Here is an 18,877-nt window from a genome sequence, read left to right on the forward strand (position 1 = left end):
AAGAGGACGTCAGGTCAGGGGGTGACAAAGCACCAGCCATACCACTCTTGCCTCTCTAGAAACTTCTGTACCGTGAGCCTCAGGACTTATGAAGCCTGTCTGGGCCTGGCTTAACTTTCACACTTTCAAATTTAGTTTACATATGATTTTGTTTCTTCCTTTTAAAATGGGTTTAACTTTGGTCATAAGTCGTTGAGTTTATTTTATAGCTGGACTCCTAAAAACTTCAACATGTGCTGCCATTTAAATGCAAAACCAATGGTGAAACTTTTAAGTACTTTAAAAAATATTTGACAGTTTGCCACAGGTTCCGTGTACCTTGATCATATCCGCTCTCCTCCCACCCACACCTTCCTGACCTCACCCACACATCCCCTCTCTCTTTCATGTCCTCCCCTTTTTTGTGGCAATCCACTGAGTCCAGTAGGTGCTGCTTGCTGGGATATTGTCTGATCTTGGGCAGGTGACCCCAGCTGCAGTGAGCTCATGAGCATAGTGGCGTGTCATGTCCAGAAGATGGCTTCTCACGGCCCTCGTCTACCCTCCTGCTCTGATGATCTTTCTGCCACCTTCCACCTGAGCCTCGGGGAGGTTGATGTCAGTGTTGGATGGGGCTGAGCATTAAACAGTCATTTATTCTCAGCATGAAAACTCTTTCTACCTTTCAATTGTATGTATATGCTCCTGTGTCTGCATGTACATATGTGTATTATATGCATGTCTGGTACCCATGGAGGCCAGAAGAGGGCATCAGTTCCTCTGGAACTGGAGTTACAGACTGTTGAGAACCCCATGAGGGTTCTGGGAATTGAACCTGGATCCTCTGCAAGAGCACAATTGCTCTTAATCGCCTTTTTTTTTTTAAAATACTTGTTGTTTTCTTTTTTAAAGATTTATTTATTCTATATAAGTACACTGTAGATGTCTTCAGATACATCAGAAGAGGACATCAGATCTCATTATAGATGGTTGAGAGCCACCATGTGGTTGCTGGGAATTGAACTCAGGACCTCTGGAAGAGCAGTCAGTGCTCTTAACCACTGAGCCATCTCTCCAGCCCTCTTAAGTGCTCTTAACCAGCCCCCACACCCACACCCAACCCAGTGTGAAATTATGTAACTTCTCATGGGGCATAGAGACTCCCCAGCAAGACTGAGGGCAGCCACTGAGCAAGGCAGTGGCAGGGCCATCGTGCAGCCTGTGTTAGCCCCTTACTCCCTTTTGCTCTGTCTCAGAAGCTGTGCCCTCGGTTCTTCCACTCTTTATTTGCTAGGCAATACTGGCATGGCTACAATCTTTTACATTAAGGCTTATTGTTGTCTGTCTGTCTGTCTGTCTGTCTGTTAGAAGTGCTGGGACTGAAACCCAGAGTCTGACATAACTGGATAAGCATTCTGTCACCGAACCATGTGTCCCCAGCTGTTTGTGACCTTCTGACCAGTTTGAGGCTTAGATTTTTTTCCTCTGGGAAAATGAAAACCATCTCAGGTACCAACAGCAGCATGGAAGTTACCTCACCAGAACGGAAACCATCCTTTCGAAACTACGTGTCCCCCCCCCCCCCCACTCCAGGCACATGCCCACAGAGAATTCAGACCTGTACCACGGAGTTCTTTTCCTGTAGCTCGTGTTTCCCCTGTGATGACTTAGACTCCCTGTGCAGCATGGCTAGAGCAGTGTGTGAACGAACAGGCACTCTGGTCTATTATACTGCTACCCCAGCTCTGTTCACACACACAAATGCTTCTCTGGAGAAGATGCTAGTCTCAGACCCACCCCCAACTCCCATTCTAGTCTTTACCCACATCCGTGAACCAGCTCACACATGTCTGCCGGTGAGTTTCTTCTGTTTCCAACTTCTTAGGGTCAGGCATGGCTCGCTGTTTCCTAGATTCTTGTCGCCATTGAGTGCATGGTGATTCATTGACAGAGCAAAGCTCTGTCACTTCATGGTGTCTAGGAAGCAAATTAGAAGGGGGGGGCACTCTCCCAAAGACTTAAGATTTCCCAGGAAACTCCACCCCTTACTGGCCCACACACTTTCCTGTAGCTGAAGACCAGACTTAAAGAATGGGCATTCTGAACTCAAGCTAGCAGCACGAGGCCTGAAGGATACAGAATAGGCTTCCCCACTATTTCCTGTTCATTAACTGTGTGTGATGAGCACTGGGTGCCGAGCCAAATCCTCAGGGCCAGATACCAAGGATGCATGCTTCATATTAGCTTCTACCTGGAGTCTTCTTGAAAACTAGGGAAGTCAATACTATTGCTGTACATAACTTCATGGTGTCTTTACCGTCACACACACCTTGTTTATAATGTGCTACATACAGATACGTTTTTCAGTATTGACGGTTGAACCATGTGCATCCAGGTGGGTGCTCTACCACGCAGCTGTATCTCCTGCTTCCATTTATTTACTTTATATTTTGAGACAAGGGGTCGGTACGTCGCCCAGGATGGCTTTGAACTCACTCTGTAGCCCAGGCAGGCCTTAGTCTGTGACCTTCTTACCTCAGTCTCCAGAGCGGCAGGTAGCACAGGCGTATGTCACCACGCCTGGCTTTGTACTTTTCTTCATGGGTTTTATGCTCTATCTTTAAAAGAAGGCCTTTGCTGGTCAGAGATATTTTTAAACATTTACTTGGTTCTTGCTAGATCTCTGTATAATAGCTGACCTTGATGTCTTGATCCTCTTGCTATGCCTCTAACTGTGGGAACAGGCACACGAAGCCATGCCTGGCTGCAAAAATCTTAAGCATACTATCACATATCCCTTTAGTTCACACCATGGGTTTTAGTGTTTAAGGGTGTCAGGTGGGGTGGGGGCTCCATCTTTCTCCTGGTCCTTCAGTTCTTTTGCTCTGATTATTTAGTATTTACTCACCGAGGTCATTCATATATATATATATATATATATATATATATGTGTGTGTGTGTGTGTGTGTGTGTGTGTGTGTGTGTGTGAATATATATGTGAATATATATGTGAATATATATGGATATATGAATATATATGTGAATATATATACATATATACACATACGTACACACACACACACACACACACACACACACCTCCAGGATACACCTTCCTCATCCCTTCCTCACTGGTCTAGATTTACATAGCAGTTTCCTGTGCTCACTTTCTGGGCTCCCCTGGCTCGTGGCTCCATATGGCTCTCTCTGGCAGTGACAGGTTGCTCTTGCCTCTCCAGCTTCACAATATGTTTTGACTCATATTTTTCAGTGTACTTGATATAGACCAGTAATCCCTGCCCCCATCTCCCTCCAGTAAGTTGCCTTGGCTCTGCACCTGTGGTTACTCATCACCATGGCGTTTGGAAAGAGTCATCGGACTCCATGAGAAATCTTGTGGGGACCCTGCTCGTAGTACATTGGTTAACCTGGGCTTTCTGTTGTTGTGCTCACCTTACAAGACCAAACCTGAGTTTGATCCCTACAACTGGCCTAAAAAGCCCAGTGTGGTGCTGTGCACTTGCAGTCCCAGCCCTGGGAGGCAGAGACAGGAAGATGCCTGGGGCTTGCTGGCCAGCCAGTCTTAAGTGAAAACAGCCCCAGGTCCATGTCAAGAAGAAGAAGAAGGAGAAGGGGAAGAAAGGAGGAGGAGGAAGAGGAAGAAGAAGGAGGAGGAGGAGGAAGAGGAGGAGGAAGAGGAGGAGGAAGAGGAGGAGGAGGAAGAGGAAGAAGAAGGAGGAGGAGGAGGAGGAAGAGGAGGAGGAAGAGGAGGAGAAAGAGGAGGAGGAGGAAGAGGAGGAAGAAGAAGAAGAAGAAGAAGAAGAAGAAGTAGTAGTAGTAGTAGTAGTAGTAGTAGTAGTAGTAGTAGTAGTAGTAGTAGTAGTAGTAGTGGGCTGGAGAGATGGCTCAGCAGCTAAGAGCATTGGTTGCTCCTCCAGAGGTTCTGAGTTCAATTCCCAGCAACCACATGGTGGCTCATAACCATCTTTAATAAGATCTAGTGCCCTCTTGTGGCCTGCAGGTGTACATGCAGGCAAAATACTGTATACATATTAAATTAATCTTAGAAAGAAAGAAAGAAAGAAAGAAGGAAAGGAAAGAAAGAAGGAAAGGAAAGAAAGAAAGAAAGAAAGAAAGAAAGAAAGAAAGAAAGAAAGAAAGAAAGAAAGAAAGAAAAAGAAGAAAGTGGGAGCCATGAGATGGCTCAGCAGGTAAAGGCACTTACTAGCTGCCAGTTACCTAAATTCAACCCTTGGGATCCTCATGGTGGAAGGAAAGAACCAGCTCCATGTGTTATCCTCTGACCTCTACATATGAACATGTACATGCACTCATGTACACACACACAAACACATACACATTCACACATGCAGTCACATGCTTACACGCACTTACCTGCCCTTCTTGTCCATAGACATTAAAAGGCTCTACCTGTGTTCCTTCATCCTTTGGTAATGGGCACCATGCCGTGTAGACATTTTGGATTAGGGGTCTTGATGCTGGTTCAGACCTGGGCTGTAGGTGGTGAGGGTCTTAGTGGCCTAGAAGATCATGCTCCAGAGACAGAGAAGGAGACTGTGAGCTGGGGACAGGACAGCCAGGGTGTGAGACATGTACATGTGACATTGCAGTGGGTCTGGGGCTACCATGGGAATGAGAGGCCAGTCAGAGGCATGCGTCCCTCCAAGACCCTGCTGTCCTCCTGCAGGTGGCATCTCACATGGGACAGAGGTAGGCAGGGAGGCTCTCCAGGGGGTCACCTTGAAGGGAAGTGCTGAGGAGGACACTGCCAGCAAGGCCAGGGCAAAGGACAGAAGGGTTTCTTGTTTGACCCTTGTGGTGACCAAAAGTCAGAAAGAAGGGCAGGGAGGGTGACAGTGGTCGGGGACCCTTCTCATGGGTCTGGTTTCTGTCTTGACAGGTGCAGGCCACTGTTGTGGGGCTCCTGGCTGCAGTGGCCTCACTGATGCTGGGCACAGTGTCCCACGAGGAGTTCGATTGGGCCAAGGTGGCCTTGCTGTGCACAAGCAGTGTCATCACCGCCTTCCTCGCTGCCTTGGCCCTAGGTGAGCCAGGCCCCATGTACCCCAGACCCCAGACCCCAGGCTCCAGGCCAGCTGCTTCTCTGCTGTTTTGTTAAGCAGAGGAAGAAGTTTGCAATGAGGTTGCTGTGCCACTAGTGTGGAACTCCAGGGGTGTGGTAGTGGGTGGGAAAAGCCTGCTTGGTCCTCAGTCTGCCCTGTGCCCTCCTAGGTGTGTGTGTGCACATGCAGGTCTGTGTGTGTGTTTGTGTGTGTGTGTGTGTGTCTGTGTATGTGTCTGTGTGTGTGTGTGTGTGTGTGTGTGCGTGTGTGTGCAGAGAGCATGTACATGCCCAAGGGAGCTCTGCTGTCCCTTCTCAGCCTTGACAGATTCAGTTTGCCACACCTTGCTGAAGTCAGATACCTGAGCGTGGCAGCTTTCTTCAAATTGGCTCACAATTATAACAAGCCTCCTGCCTCAGCTTCTTGAGTGCTGGGACTAAAAACTGCATAATGGTTTTTAATAAGCATCTCCAAACCAGCAGTGTCTGTTTCGGGGCTCCAGTGGGACCAACCCCAGGCCATTCGCTCAGTTGTGTACATTCAGGTTCACTTGGAGCTGGAGTTTAGAAAGAAGATTCGGGGCTCTGGCTTGGTCACATAGGACACAATGTGGCAGGTGATGGCAGTATCAGGACAGCATCGAGGGTGAATGGAGTCCTTTTTATTTTTAACTCCACTCGTTTTGTGGTACTAGGGACCGAGCACAGGGCCTTGTTGTAATTATTTTTAGAGTCACGAGATTCTTAAGTAGTGTTAAATTCTAAAAGCCAAGATGCACAATGTTTTGACGAACCAAGGGAGCCTGCTGAAATAGGTGAAGTCCCAGCTCGTAATTAATGAGGCTGCAAGACTACAGGGCAGATGAGCCCCTAGAGATGTGCGGCTCTGATCTCCCAGCCAAGCCATGAAACCCATCACCATCTGCATTTCAGGATCATGTGTTTCATTCATGTGATTTGGTGACAGTATAGCTGGGCTCCCAAGATAAGGGACTCCCAGGATATCTCTGATGTCTGAGCAGAGCCTTCCATCCCAATGGTGTCGGGACACACATCCACCTGTCCTCCCTCCCCATCCTCCATTGGTGCTTGAACCTAAGAAATGGCTCACACTAAGGTTGCTCAGACGACTCAGAAGATCCTGGAGGCCAGATCTCTCTGCCCCTCGGGCTTCTTTTGCTTAGAGCATCCTTGGAACAGCTCTCCACGCAGCAGAGGCTGCAAATGCTGTGTCCCTGTAATTCCAGGTGGTTCCAGATGTCAGAGGCCACCCGCCTGCTCAAGTGTGTGTTCAGGGTTTCAGGACCCCCCACAGGTTCCAGCCAGTGACAGAAAAGTAGGGAGGTAGGCAGCCTGTTGAGCATCTGGAGTTTCACTGATAGAACTATTAAGTTTCTGACCACCTGCTTGACCCTTCCTGAGCGGGGAGCCTCTAAGCTGTCTCACCACCAACTACTCCCTGGGCCTCTTCTCCTGCTGCAGGAATTCTAATGATCTGCATAGTGATTGGTGCTCGGAAGTTTGGGGTGAACCCTGATAACATCGCCACACCCATTGCAGCCAGCCTGGGAGACCTCATCACGCTGTCTATCCTGGCCCTGATGAGCAGCTTCTTCTACAGCCACAGAGGTAGAGAAGGCTCTAGGGAGGGGTATGCGCAGATATCACACCACACACACACACACACACACACACACAAACACGCACATGCACACACGCGCACACACAAACACATGTACACACACATGCACACACACATGCACACAAACACACACATACACACATGTACACACGCACACGAGCACACACACATGTATGTGTGTCTACAGTTGTTGGAAAGGTCTAGCACAGCTCAGTGCCCTGTGGGAAGAAGGGTTTGGAGGTTTGAGAAATGAGCAGCAGATACAGATAAGACAGTATGACTTCCACTGTACCTGGGCCACCTCTGTCCAGTCTGGACTGATTCCTGTAATGTCCTCTTAGGTGGCAGTGAGGAGCCTTGGAATCAGGTAAGATGACCTCATTGTACTTTTAGGCCAGTCTGATTTGCATAGAAGATCATTATTTGCATATTATTTGCAAAGCAAATAAGAGCACCCCTCCCCCCATTGCTGCGGATTCTCAGGAAGATGGTGGGCCTGGCTCCAGGAGACAGGTCTTCAGTGACTGGAGAGTGAATTAGCTCACACATGCCAGGAGCTGTCAGGAAGATGCATGAGTGTGAGGTGAGAGACAGATGGCTCCTGTCTGAAGTTATGGGGAACCTGGACAGGGAGCCTTCCCACGTGTCTTGTAAAGAGACTACTGTGTCCCTGAGTGTTAGTGGTCTGCTTAGAGCCTAAGGAACCTTCCTTCTCTGCTTCCAGTTCTGGGGATGGTACAGAAGTCGGCCATATCTACCATGATGCTCTTTGTCTATAGCTAGCCCGTGGCAGATGAAGGGACCACCATTGTAGTCTGTGGAGAATAAGGAGGTGGTGGTGACACCATGCCAGAGACACCACCCAGAGCAGAGTGGGACACACACCATGTCTAGCCATCTAGCATTGGGGCTGCTCAGGAGGGTAGGAACAACATGCAAGGATGCCTCTAGAGCAAATCAATGTTCTGTGCACATGTGGGAAGTGGGCTCAGAACGAGGCTGGAAAGGAGCAGAAGCAAGGGCCCTGGGTAGGTGGGGCACTGACCTCACAGCTGGATGTGGCTCTGGGAAATGAGTGGCTACCAGGCCAGCCTGATCCATATCCCACAATAATATAGAATATCTCAGCCAGGAGAAAGCTTCCTCCTGATTCCACCCCTGCAGTCATGTGCCCTGGTAACTGCCTCTTCATTTTTCTGGGTTTCAGACCTCTAAGCAGGAGAACTGTCATGTACCGGCTACCTGCTCATACCCTGTCCTAGTGCTGTTTATTGTAACACTGGGTAAGGGAGAACCTGATCAAGAGTCTTGACAATTGCTCAGATGTTAGAGAAGTGCAGGGATGGGGCAGGACAGAGAGGGGCTTCCCGGTTGTCTAACTGTTACTCTCTGGCAGATATGGTGGGGCAGCCCCTCTAGATGGCAAGTGCCCTCGGTTCCCAACTTACACCTCACCTATGAAAGGCGTACTCCAACCAACTCCTGTGATGTGCCAGCCCTGGCCATTTAAGCTATGTATGTCTGCTTTCCCTCAGACACGTGGTATCTGACGCCTCTGGTCTGCATTGGCTTCTTGGCTCTCACCCCTCTGTGGATCTTCATTGCCAAGCAGAACCCACCCATCATGAAGATCCTGAAGTATGGGTGGTTTCCCATTATCCTAGCCATGATCATCAGCAGGTGAGCAGCGTGGAGCAAAGGTCCCTCAGTTCTGTGACAGAAATGCTTGTCAGCGAAGGGAGGCTTCTTTTTCCCTCTTGCAGAGGGTTCAGTCTGTGAAGGTTTGGCCATGTAGCCTCAGATAGACCGTGGCCGCAGAAGCGCATCAGAGTGAAGCACCATTCACTTCAGAGGTGCTCAGGATATGGGAAGAGGCCAGGCCAAGATGTGGCCTCCAGGGATTCACATCCCTAGTGACCTCCTCCTTCTAGCTAGCCATACCTCCTGCCTTTCACCACCTCCCAACAGGAGGATTCTTAATCTATCAAGGGAGTAATCCATCCATTAAGTCAGAGCCCCGTTGATTAGTCACAAACCCTCTCAGGAAGTGTCCTGACAGGGCCACGTAGTGCTGATCACCTATTGAGTGTAAACTTGCCAAGCAAGCAGGTGACATGGACCATTACAGGCCAGGCAAGGTGGCACATGTGCCTTCAATCCCAGCACTCTGGAGGCAGAGGCAGGAGGATCTCTGTGAGTCTGAGGCCAAGTCTGCTCTGTATGAATTCAAAGATGTCTAGGGCTACATAGTGGGCCTTTAAAAACAATGGCCATCACAATCCGTCTTTATCAAGTTGGCACAGAGACAAGTCACTTCAAACCATAACATCCCACTGTCATTCCCAAAACTCACCTCTATCTTACAGTGCAAACTGTGTGGGTTAGCAGCAAGCATCCCCGTGATGGTAACAGTCCCTATGCTAGAGTCCCTTCCGAGACTCTAGACTCTAAGTCAAAAGCAAGTTGTATGTTCCCAACACACAGTGGCTCAGAGAAAACAGAGTAGACTCCCAGAGTAAGACTGTAACATGGCAAGCCAGGTGTTAAATCTGTATCCCCCTGTCTAGCATCTGGGACACATGGTTGCATGATGTGAGCTTCAATGGGCTTGCTGTGAAGTCCAGCCCTATGGCCTTTCAATTCCCTGCCCACAGGACCTCTATACTTTGCTGCCTCCATACCCTGGCACCTCGAACATCCTGGAGACCCCCTTTAGCCTAGGCTTGACCCTCCTAGCTTCACACATCACCCCCTCAGGCTACCTGAAGAGATTCCCCACCTTGCCTTACCTTGCCTGGCCTCTGAGGACTTTCTCTGAAATGTGGATGGGAACCTCTATGACTTCCTATGCTTGCATTCTACATGCTTGCAAACCAGTACCGGTTGTTCAGCACCATGGTCTACCACTAGATACAAACTACCACTAGATACAAAGTATCCCTTGGGCTCCGAATCTATACAGCAGCCTTTGAGTGCATGGGTCACCCAATTCAGAGACACTCCCTAGCTATCCCGGCAGGTAGCAAGGGAGTCCAGCCACTGAGGAAGTCTCAGGGGAATGCTGTAACTTCTTTCATGGAGCCTGGGATGGGTGGGTCAGGTCAATTCCTGAGATGCCCTCAGGCATTCCTGTTGTCCTGGGTAACGTGCTTGGCTTCTATTGACTGCCACTGATCTCTTTGACAGCCACAGCCTCTGCAAGTTCTCTAGACTTGAACATTTTCCTCAGGTCCTTCTGACCAGCTTTCTGCTCCCTTTTCTCACTGTAAATCTAACTAAACAGTCAGAATTATTACACCACAGCCTGCGTGCCATGTTGCCGCAACAGTTCCACCAAATAAGGTGTTTATATCCAGCTCCACTATTTCAAGCAAAACCAAAATAAGCAAAATTCCTTTTTACCCCTTCGTACTTTTTATTTTAATTAAATACATTTTATTTTGCGCAAACTCACACCTCAGGCTTCCACATCCAACTCCTCCAGGATTCTCTCCTGTTGCTTTCCAACTTCATAGCCTCCATAGATGGATGGATGGACAGTCGGACGGACAGACAGTGATAGCTATATTTATATATCCTACTGAGTCCATTTACTATCGTCCACATACAGCCTGCTGTAGGGGCTGCCACTGTAGCATAGATAGTCTACCAGTGGCCCTGCCTGGAAGAAAACAGATTTTCTGTTTCCCAGAACCAGTGCCTTTGTTTTCTCAACTAGGAGTGGGCCTTGTGAGTCACTCCTATTCATACTGGAATATTGTTACGAATTTGGGGGGGGGGGGCAGGGATATATCATGAATGGCTCCTAGCTCAGTTCCCTGTGTCTGGAGCCCAACAAGAGCTAGGCCTTCACTGTCTGAGTTTCTTTCACCACTCTGATCTCTCACTAACTCCACCTAGAACATTCTAAGCTTCTATGGCCCAGATCTCCAGATTTCTCCAACTTTCTCCCACACCAATTCCAAAGAGCTCAGAGCCGGATATGGTCAGGTTTAGTCACATGGGAGACTGGGTGTCTCTGATGCTAGTTTTCCTTCTGGTTGCTGTCATTGACAAAACCACCTGACAGAAACAACCTGAGGAGAACTGCTTTGCTCATGGTTTTAGAAGTTCAGCATGGTTGGTTGGCCCTGTGCTGCTAGGCAGAATGTGGAGATTAGACTGTGTGTGTGGAAAGCTGTCTGTATCATGATGTCCACAAGGCCTAGAGAAGGAACAGCACAGAAGGGAAAGGCCAGGGCAGGGTGTGGCCCCAGGGACTCATCCCCATTGGCACAGCCAGAGGTGTACCCCAGCAATCTACAGGTGTCTCTTAATCCAGCCAAGTTGTTCAACCTCCTCCCACCCAAGATCCCTGGAACATGCAAAGTGAGGGGGACATTTGCTGGCACAGCCTTGCCACAGCGCCTGTGTTCTGGTGTGAGTGACTGCACACATTGTACACTCTGAAACTGTTACCTAGGCCTTATTCACTCCTCTGAGGCCAAGTGCAGAAGTATTGGCAGCCAGGAGGGCTGAAGCTGGACAGAGCAAGAGAGAACTGACCGTCATTAGACGTCTTAGGGTTACCATTTGTCTCAGTTAGGTTTTCCATTGCTTTGAAGAGACACCATGGCCAAGGCAATGCTTACAAAGAACATTTAATTGGGGCTGGCTTACAGGTTCAGAGGCTCAGTCCATTATCATCAAGGTGGGAGCATGGCAGCATCCAGGCAGGCATGGTGCAGGAGGAGCTGAGTTCTACATCTAGATTGGAAGGCAGCCAGAAGACTGGTTCTTCTGCACTGGGTGGAGCTTGAGTATAGGACCACTAAGCCCACCACCATGGTGACTCACTTCCTCCAACAAGGCCACACCTCCTAACAGTGTCCCTTTCCATGGGCTGAGCATATTCAAGCCACCACACTATTGCTATGATAAAACACCATGACCAAGAACAACTTGGGGAAGAAAGGGATTACATCAGCTTACAACTTAAGAGTCTGTCACTAAGGAAAGTCAAGCCAGGAGCTCAAAATAGGACTCTGAAGGCAAAAAGTGAAGCAGGGGCCACGGAGGAGTGCTGTTTCCTGGCTTGGTCCCCATGGCTTGCTCAGGTTGCTTCCTTATATACCCCAAGATCACCTGTCCCACTCACAGTGGGCTGGCCTTCCTGCATCCGTCATCAATTACAAAAATACGTCACAGACTTGCCTTCAGGCCACTCAGATGGACTTAATTAAGGTTCCTTCTTCCCAGATATGTGTAGGTTTGTGTCAGGTTGTCAAAAGCCACCCAGTACAGTAGGCTTCAGGGTCCCTCATCCTGGCTCCAGGGAAACAGTTCTCACACTAGTCACTGTTCCAGCACAGCTGCTGGTGAAGCCTGGAGGGCCGTAGGGTTGGTCCCACCATGTTCTCTGGTAGAAACTGCAGTCCATTCTGTGGTTGCAGCAGACATTCTGTGTGGGGGAAGGGACAGTATTTTCCAAGCCCAGGAAGGTGGTCAGTGGGCACTTGGCCTGGCCACTCTAACGTCAGCTCCATTCTCTCCCCAGTTTCGGAGGCCTCATCCTGAGCAAAACCATTTCGAAACATCAGTTTAAAGGCATGGCTGTCCTGACTCCAGTTATATGTGGTAAGTGGTGGGTGGGGCTCCTCTTGGGGACCCTGGGCTGAGTGGGGACTGAACACCAGTGTACAGCCTCAGACTGTGAGGTGGTTGGGCAAACCGAGCTTGCACAGCCTACAGGGTCTATTAGGCTTGAAAGGACCTGAAGGGAGCCCCCAGCAGACGGGGACTGAAGCACACACTGTGCTTTTGATAGGGTCTCACTTTGTTTATCAGGGCACCCTGGACTCTCTGTATTGCAGATTGACCTTGAACCCATGTGATGGATGATCTTTCTACAGACCAGGTTTTCTTAGCTTGTTGTAGAGTCAGTGATGACATTAAAACTTAGACATTGACACATGAGACTCTAGATTTCTGTTGTCACCTTAAAAATAAAGCCCATGACATTAGTGGATTTACTCTCTGGGCCTGGTGACTGCCAGCAAGACCTGTGTGGCGCTCAGCCCCACACGCCCCCACTGTCCTGCATGGACTGACTCCCTTCCACTGCCGTACTGTCATTGGTCTGCAGGCTTTGGGGTGCTGACACCCTGACTCCCCTCCTAAGTGCTCAGAGATATCAGCAAAATGGGACTGGGGCTAGCTGGAGGCCATTCCTAGCCTAAAGGCAGTACTGCCTTCCCTGTCCTTCCTGCCGTGGTGACTGTGGGAAGCTGGATTCTGGTTACCTGGATGCTGAGGGTTAAGAGAGGTTGGGAATTGGAGTAAAGAGCTGAATCTATAAACATAACTGATTTTTTCCCTTCTTTTTAAAGTTGTATATAGTCAAGAGATATAAATGTCCAGCCATTCTCTGCCTGCAGGTCAATGTCTTTCTCCCTGGGGCCAACCATGTGACTGATCTCAGACCCTTGGTGTCTCTGGCCTAACTAGGGAAAGTTGTTGCTAGGCTGTGGACTCCTCTGCCAGCTCCCAAGAGAAGGCTGTGGCCAGCTAGACCACCCGCCCTGCAGGGGTCACATCCTTACCAGCATGTCTCAGAATTCCAGGATGTGAATGAACTCTTGGTCTTCTGGGCTCTTGGGTCCTAGTAGTGTCCTATACACCGTTCTTCATCCTCTGGAGTCTCCTTGAAGACACCCTTCACTGAGCGCACTGTAAATATGAGTGGCAAAGAAATAGGAGATAAGAAATGCCAAACCGATCAAGGACACCATCCTAAAGAAAGCAGTATCCAGGAAGAGCTGGAAGCCAGAGGTTGAGCTTGCCATGCCCTCTCCCCTCACAGGTGTCGGTGGCAACCTGGTGGCCATTCAGACCAGCCGCATCTCCACCTTTCTGCATATGTGGAGCACACCTGGGGTCCTCCCTGTCCAGATGAAGAGATTCTGGCCTAACCCTTGCTTCACTTTCTGCTCCTCAGGTTGGTATGCTGTCTGAGGAGGCCACATGACCTTCTTTACCCCCACCCCCTTGTCCCGATGTTTGCAAGGGGTCTCACTATGTCACCCAGGTTAGCCTTGATCCCCTGGACTCAGGTGACAATGCTCTCTACCTCGAAAGTAGTGGTGACCACGTGTGCATGCCTCCATGTTTTCTAATGCCAGACACAAACTGGAAAATGGTCTCTGTTACTTGTGCATCAGGCATTTTGCTTACTTCTTACTGATCACACGTGGTTTTTCTTCAATTTTTCTTGAGTGCTTAGGCCAGCTGCCCCACTTGGCATGTGCTCCTAAAAGCTGCACATCCGAGGTATTCACCCCTCCACAGCGTCCCTTGTCGGCTTTCTTTACATGCCCTTAAAGAGGAAAGGTTGAGACTGAGGAGATGGCTGGGTCAGGAGAACACAAGTCCAATCCCTAGAACCTGCATTACAAATCAAAACAACAGCAAAGAACAGGCATAGTCCACTTGTGTCCCCAGTACTGGGAAGTGACCCTGAGTGAATTCCTGGGGCTTATTGGCCAGCAAGCCTTACCCCATGGGTGAGCTTCAGGCCAATCGATAAGAGACACTGTCTAAAAATAAACAGCTCCACACACACACACACACACACACACACACACACACACACACACACACACACACGAGATGGCTGGGGATGTAACCCAGTTGACTGTGATCAAGTCCCAGCACGATGTTAAAATGGACATGGTGGTGCACACTTGAAATCCCAATACTCAAGAGGTGGGGGACAGGAGAATTGGAAATCACCAACCAAACACACCCGCCTTAGTTCATTGGCTGCTTTAGTCCATTTTGTTGTTGGAGTTTCTGAGTTTGAAATGTGTGATCTCCTGCCTTTTCCTGACTGACTCAGGAGGACAGTGATGACTTTTTACTGGGGGGCCACATTGACTTGCTGTAATTTCCAAAACAGTGTTTTGCTGTTGGGTTTAGGTGGGGTGAAGTCACTCTCTAGGGAATCCTTAAACTCAGAGCTCGGAGGTCACTGGTGCCTCAGCTGCACAGACAAGGCTGAGGTAGGAGGAGCTACCAGGGGCCCTAAGAGCATGTCTCGTTCTCTAGTCTCTGGATTTTTGGTGGGATGGTTTTCTTTTTCCAAGAGGAAAAAAATCTAAACTTAAAACTGGTCAGAAGGTTACAAACAGCTGGGGACATGGTTCAGTGACAGAATGCTTATCCAGTTCATGTCAGACTCTGGGTTTCAGACTCAGCACTTCTAACAGACAGGCAGGCAGACAGGCAGACAGGCAGACAGGCAGACAGACAGAGAACAATAAGCTTTAATGTAAAAGAGAATGTAGCCATGCCAGTATTGCCTAGCAAATAAAGAGTAGGAAGAACCGAGGGCACAGCTTCTGAGACAGAGCAAAAGGGAGTAAGGGGCTAGCACAGGCTGCACGATGGCCCTGCCACTGCCTTGCTCAGTGGCTGCCCTCAGTCTTGCTGGGGAGTCCCTATGTCCCATGAGAAGTTACATAATTTCACACTGGGGTGAGGGTGGGGGTGGGGGCTGGTTAAGAGCACTTAAGAGGGCTGGAGCGATGGCTCAGTGGTTAAGAGCACTGACTGCTCTTCCAGAGGTCCTGAGTTCAATTCCCAGCAACCACACGGTGGCTTTCAACCATCTCTAATGAGATCTGGTGCCCTCTTCTTGTGTGTCTGAAGACAGCAACAGTGTACTTATATATAATATAGGTAGGTAGGTTTTGTGACCCTCTTCGTTCCATTCCTTCTAGAAATCAATTCTGTATCAGCACGAGTCCTGCTCTTTCTGGTGGTCCCAGGACACCTGATTTTCTTCTACCTCATCTGCCTGGTGGAAGGCCAGTCAGTGACAAGCAGCAAGATCTTCGTGTTACTGTACCTGATGGCGGGCATGATGCAGGTGAGGGGGACAGTGGCAGAGACACACAGCCTTCAGGGCTTCTCAGGCAATATCAGTGGCCCTGTGAGAGGTACTGAGTACAGTTCCCATCATACCAAGATTCAGCCAACTTGCTCAAGCCCAGTAGCATGGACTAGACAGAGGCCACCATGCTGCGTGCCACACACCTTGCACCACATCTCCACTGCGCACCGTGCCCTGCATGTTGCACAGTTGCACCTCACACTGAACACTCACTGTGCACTGCACTCCGCATGCCACACAGAATGCAGGAGGAGCAACTGTGGATGCATTGTCTTCTGCAGAGGATGCTGAGCCGGCTGTCCAGCCATCACAGAAGCCCCTGCTTTGCATGGTGGTTAAGAACATGTGTAGGCAGGAGGGCATGTGGTCACTGCTGTGGTGCCAGCTGGCTAATGTCCCTGGTGGCCTAGAGTGTCAGCAGAGAGGCCAAGAGACACTATGGCAGTTTCAGGAAAGTTCACTGAAGAGGTTCCTTGTCTTTACGCTCAGCCAAGTCCAAGTTTACAGGGACCCACTGTAGGGACTGTGGAACCTGAGTAGGGCCGTGTGGATTGCTTCTTGGAAGCTTCCTGAGGGGCTCACCAAACCTCCCAAGGGGGAGAGGTTCATGTGGGGAGGGTCCTGGCTGGTGAGTGGCATCAGGTCCCTGTAGCATTTCAGAGGCCAGGGCAAGACCCAGCTGCTAGGAAGGGCATATGATAGTTGAGTCCAGAGCCTTCTTTAGACCGCAACCAACCCTATTCTGTGTTGCTGAGTAAAGAAGTTGATTTGCTCACACTTAAAAGTTGTGTATGTGTGGGTTCTAACCAGCATGTGACAGACATTAGAAAGTGGATAGGGAGCCAGCAGTGGGTGTGCATGAGAAAGCCAGTCAGCAACAATGGCCCAGGCTTGTTCCTTAACGACCTGTTTTGAGAACCCAGGGGACTTGGTCCAGTCCCTCAAGAAGTATCCATTTATTCACAACCTTCCCATTTCTCACTAGTCCTCAGCTCAGAAAGGTTCCCCCACCTCAATGCCGCAGTGGGAACCAAGCTTCTGGCACATGACCAAGACACTGCAGGCTCCAAGCAAAGCTGGGGAAAGGGAGCATGCTGGGGTTGATCCGTCCACCTTGGCAGTGTCCTTAGAAACCAGCTGGTATTCTTGGTTGTCCTTGGGCCTCTGATTTGTGTTTCCATCCCTTTGCTCTTCCGGCAGGTGGTAATCCTGCTGTACCTAGCGGAAGTGATGGTTCGACTGACCTGGCACCAAGCCCTGGATCCTGACAACCACTGTATCCCCTACCTCACGGGCCTAGGGGACCTGCTGGGCACTAGCCTGCTGGCACTGTGCTTCCTCCTGGACTGGTTACTGAGGGGCAGAGCTAATCTTGCGGAGCTGGTCTCAGAGCTGGTTTCTGTGCCTCCCTGACTGAGCCTACCACCCGCAGGTCTCCATGAAACTTTCCCTCACACCCACAGTGTCTGGCAGGCCATTCCCCTGCTGGGGCCTCGAGCTGCTAAACATCTGCTTGCACGGTGGCCTTACCAGTCTGCCAGGGAGACAAGCAGACACCTTGATTCTGAAGTTGGTAGCCAAGCCTCAGGTAGAGCCCTGACATCAGGAGCTCTGCTTGCAAGTGTGTGAGTCTGTGTGTGCCTGGACAGTGTGTGTGTGTGTGTGTGTGTGTGTGTGTGTGTGTGTGTGTGTGTGTGTAGGGCAGGCTGTTCTAACCTGAAGATGCTGAGGAAGGAGCCTGTTGGTGATCCATTGGGTGGATCAGGATGGACCTCCTCTGCGTTCCCAGGGCTCAGGACTACCCATGCCCTGACTTTGCTGCCATCACTGGGCTCAACTCTCTGGGTTCATGTTACTAGTGCTCTGGGCCCAGTGACCATGCACCTTCACCCCAGGCAGGCCCTGTGTACCCCTCATCTATACTCCAGCATTTAATCTCGTGGCTGCTTTCTTTTTATTTCCCACTTCCTCTGTTTCATAGCAGAACCTTCTGTTTAGGTTCTGGTGATCAAGAAATATGTAATAAAACATAGCTGATATTGCACTTGGTGTCCTGCCTCCTTCTGGTAGTCGGGGGTGGGAGAATAAGGCTCAGTCTCCAAGCTGTAGATGACTTTTCTACAGTGCAGCATTTCTCATGCCACCTGCCAACTACTTAAGGGAAGAAGATGGGCTGACCCAAACACTGTGCCTGTCCATTTCCAGCCAGACTCCCATTTGCCAGGCCCAGGTAGGAGCTCAGGGCCTGGGGAATAGGTTGATGTCCCACCAGGTCTTCCTCCTCATAGGCATAGAGCCAGGTGGGGTGGAGAATGAGTTCGGGGGATTGGGTACTCTACAGCACAAGTGTGGACCAGGCCCCAGGTACCTGGGCAGAGCCCTCCTCTCTGTTTTGAGTCAATGTCAGAGGTGTTGAGCATTGGCTGTTGGCTCGTTTATTTATTTAGTAGCTATTTTCTTGGGTTTTTATACCTCTACGTCCTTCAAGTCCTTATTCCACCCAATCCTTTCCAACCCTATAGCACTAGGTAGGAGAGAAAGAAGGTTAGAGGGAGCAGAGGGGGCACAGACCTCTTTAGAATACTTCCTGCTGATTAGGGGCAAGTCCAATCTTCATCATCAGACTATCTCCAAACAGCAATCCAGCAATGGACCAGTAGCATCAAGGGTAGCGGGAGGAGCAGCAGCCACCACAGGCCCTACTGAGGCTCTCTCATTTATACCCTCTCCAGAGTCCCCAGAATTAAATTATCTGCAGTCGGCAAAAATCACACCCCTGCTAGTACACGAGGCAAATCATAATCACCCGCTGTGACACAACCTCTTACTTCACACCTGGGATTAGAACAAAAACATATTAATATAGCATAACTGGTTTATGAGTTCTGTGAAAGAAGCAGATGGAGCCATAGAGTAATACGGTAACGAGCTGAGCTTCCGCTGTACTTGCTGGGAGTGGCCATGCACATGTTAGGGTTCAGACTGGATTTTGAATCATAACCTGGCTCAAACACATCTTTGTTCAGTGAGGGGGAAGGTGGTGTGGTAGACAAGGCCATACACTGAAGCTTGGCTCGCTCACCTTCTGAAGCATTGGTTGTGTGATGTGCAGTCAGATGTTGTGAAGAAGAATCATGTCCTTTCTGCTAAGAGTGCCCGCTGGGAAGGGTGCTGTGTCCAGTGCCTCATGGATTTACAAATCACACATCTCAGGTGTGATGGTTTCACCACATTGAGAAAG

The 18,877-nt window shown here is 49.7% G+C and overlaps 1 protein-coding gene across 11 annotated transcripts in view; it reads left to right on the forward strand.

The window, feature by feature from the left end:
- Window positions 1–17,680, forward strand: part of Slc41a3 (solute carrier family 41, member 3) — a 45,180-nt gene extending 27,500 nt beyond the window's left edge. For 10 of the 11 annotated variants that reach the window (XM_063286656.1, XM_006236872.5, XM_006236871.5 and 7 more), the window contains 7 exons: window positions 4,901–5,045; window positions 6,545–6,691; window positions 8,240–8,384; window positions 12,241–12,320; window positions 13,546–13,680; window positions 15,464–15,612; window positions 16,837–17,680. In XM_063286656.1, coding sequence (XP_063142726.1) covers window positions 4,901–5,045; window positions 6,545–6,691; window positions 8,240–8,384; window positions 12,241–12,320; window positions 13,546–13,680; window positions 15,464–15,612; window positions 16,837–17,049 — 1,014 coding nt within the window. In that variant the 3' untranslated portion in view covers window positions 17,050–17,680. The remainder of the gene's footprint in view (window positions 1–4,900; window positions 5,046–6,544; window positions 6,692–8,239; window positions 8,385–12,240; window positions 12,321–13,545; window positions 13,681–15,463; window positions 15,613–16,836) is intronic. The other variant, XM_039108307.2, reaches the window with a different exon arrangement.
- The last annotated feature ends 1,197 nt before the right edge of the window (window positions 17,681–18,877 follow it).

The sequence above is a fragment of the Rattus norvegicus genome, chromosome 4 (genome assembly GCF_036323735.1).
Source record: "Rattus norvegicus strain BN/NHsdMcwi chromosome 4, GRCr8, whole genome shotgun sequence".
Lineage (NCBI taxonomy): Eukaryota > Metazoa > Chordata > Mammalia > Rodentia > Muridae > Rattus > Rattus norvegicus.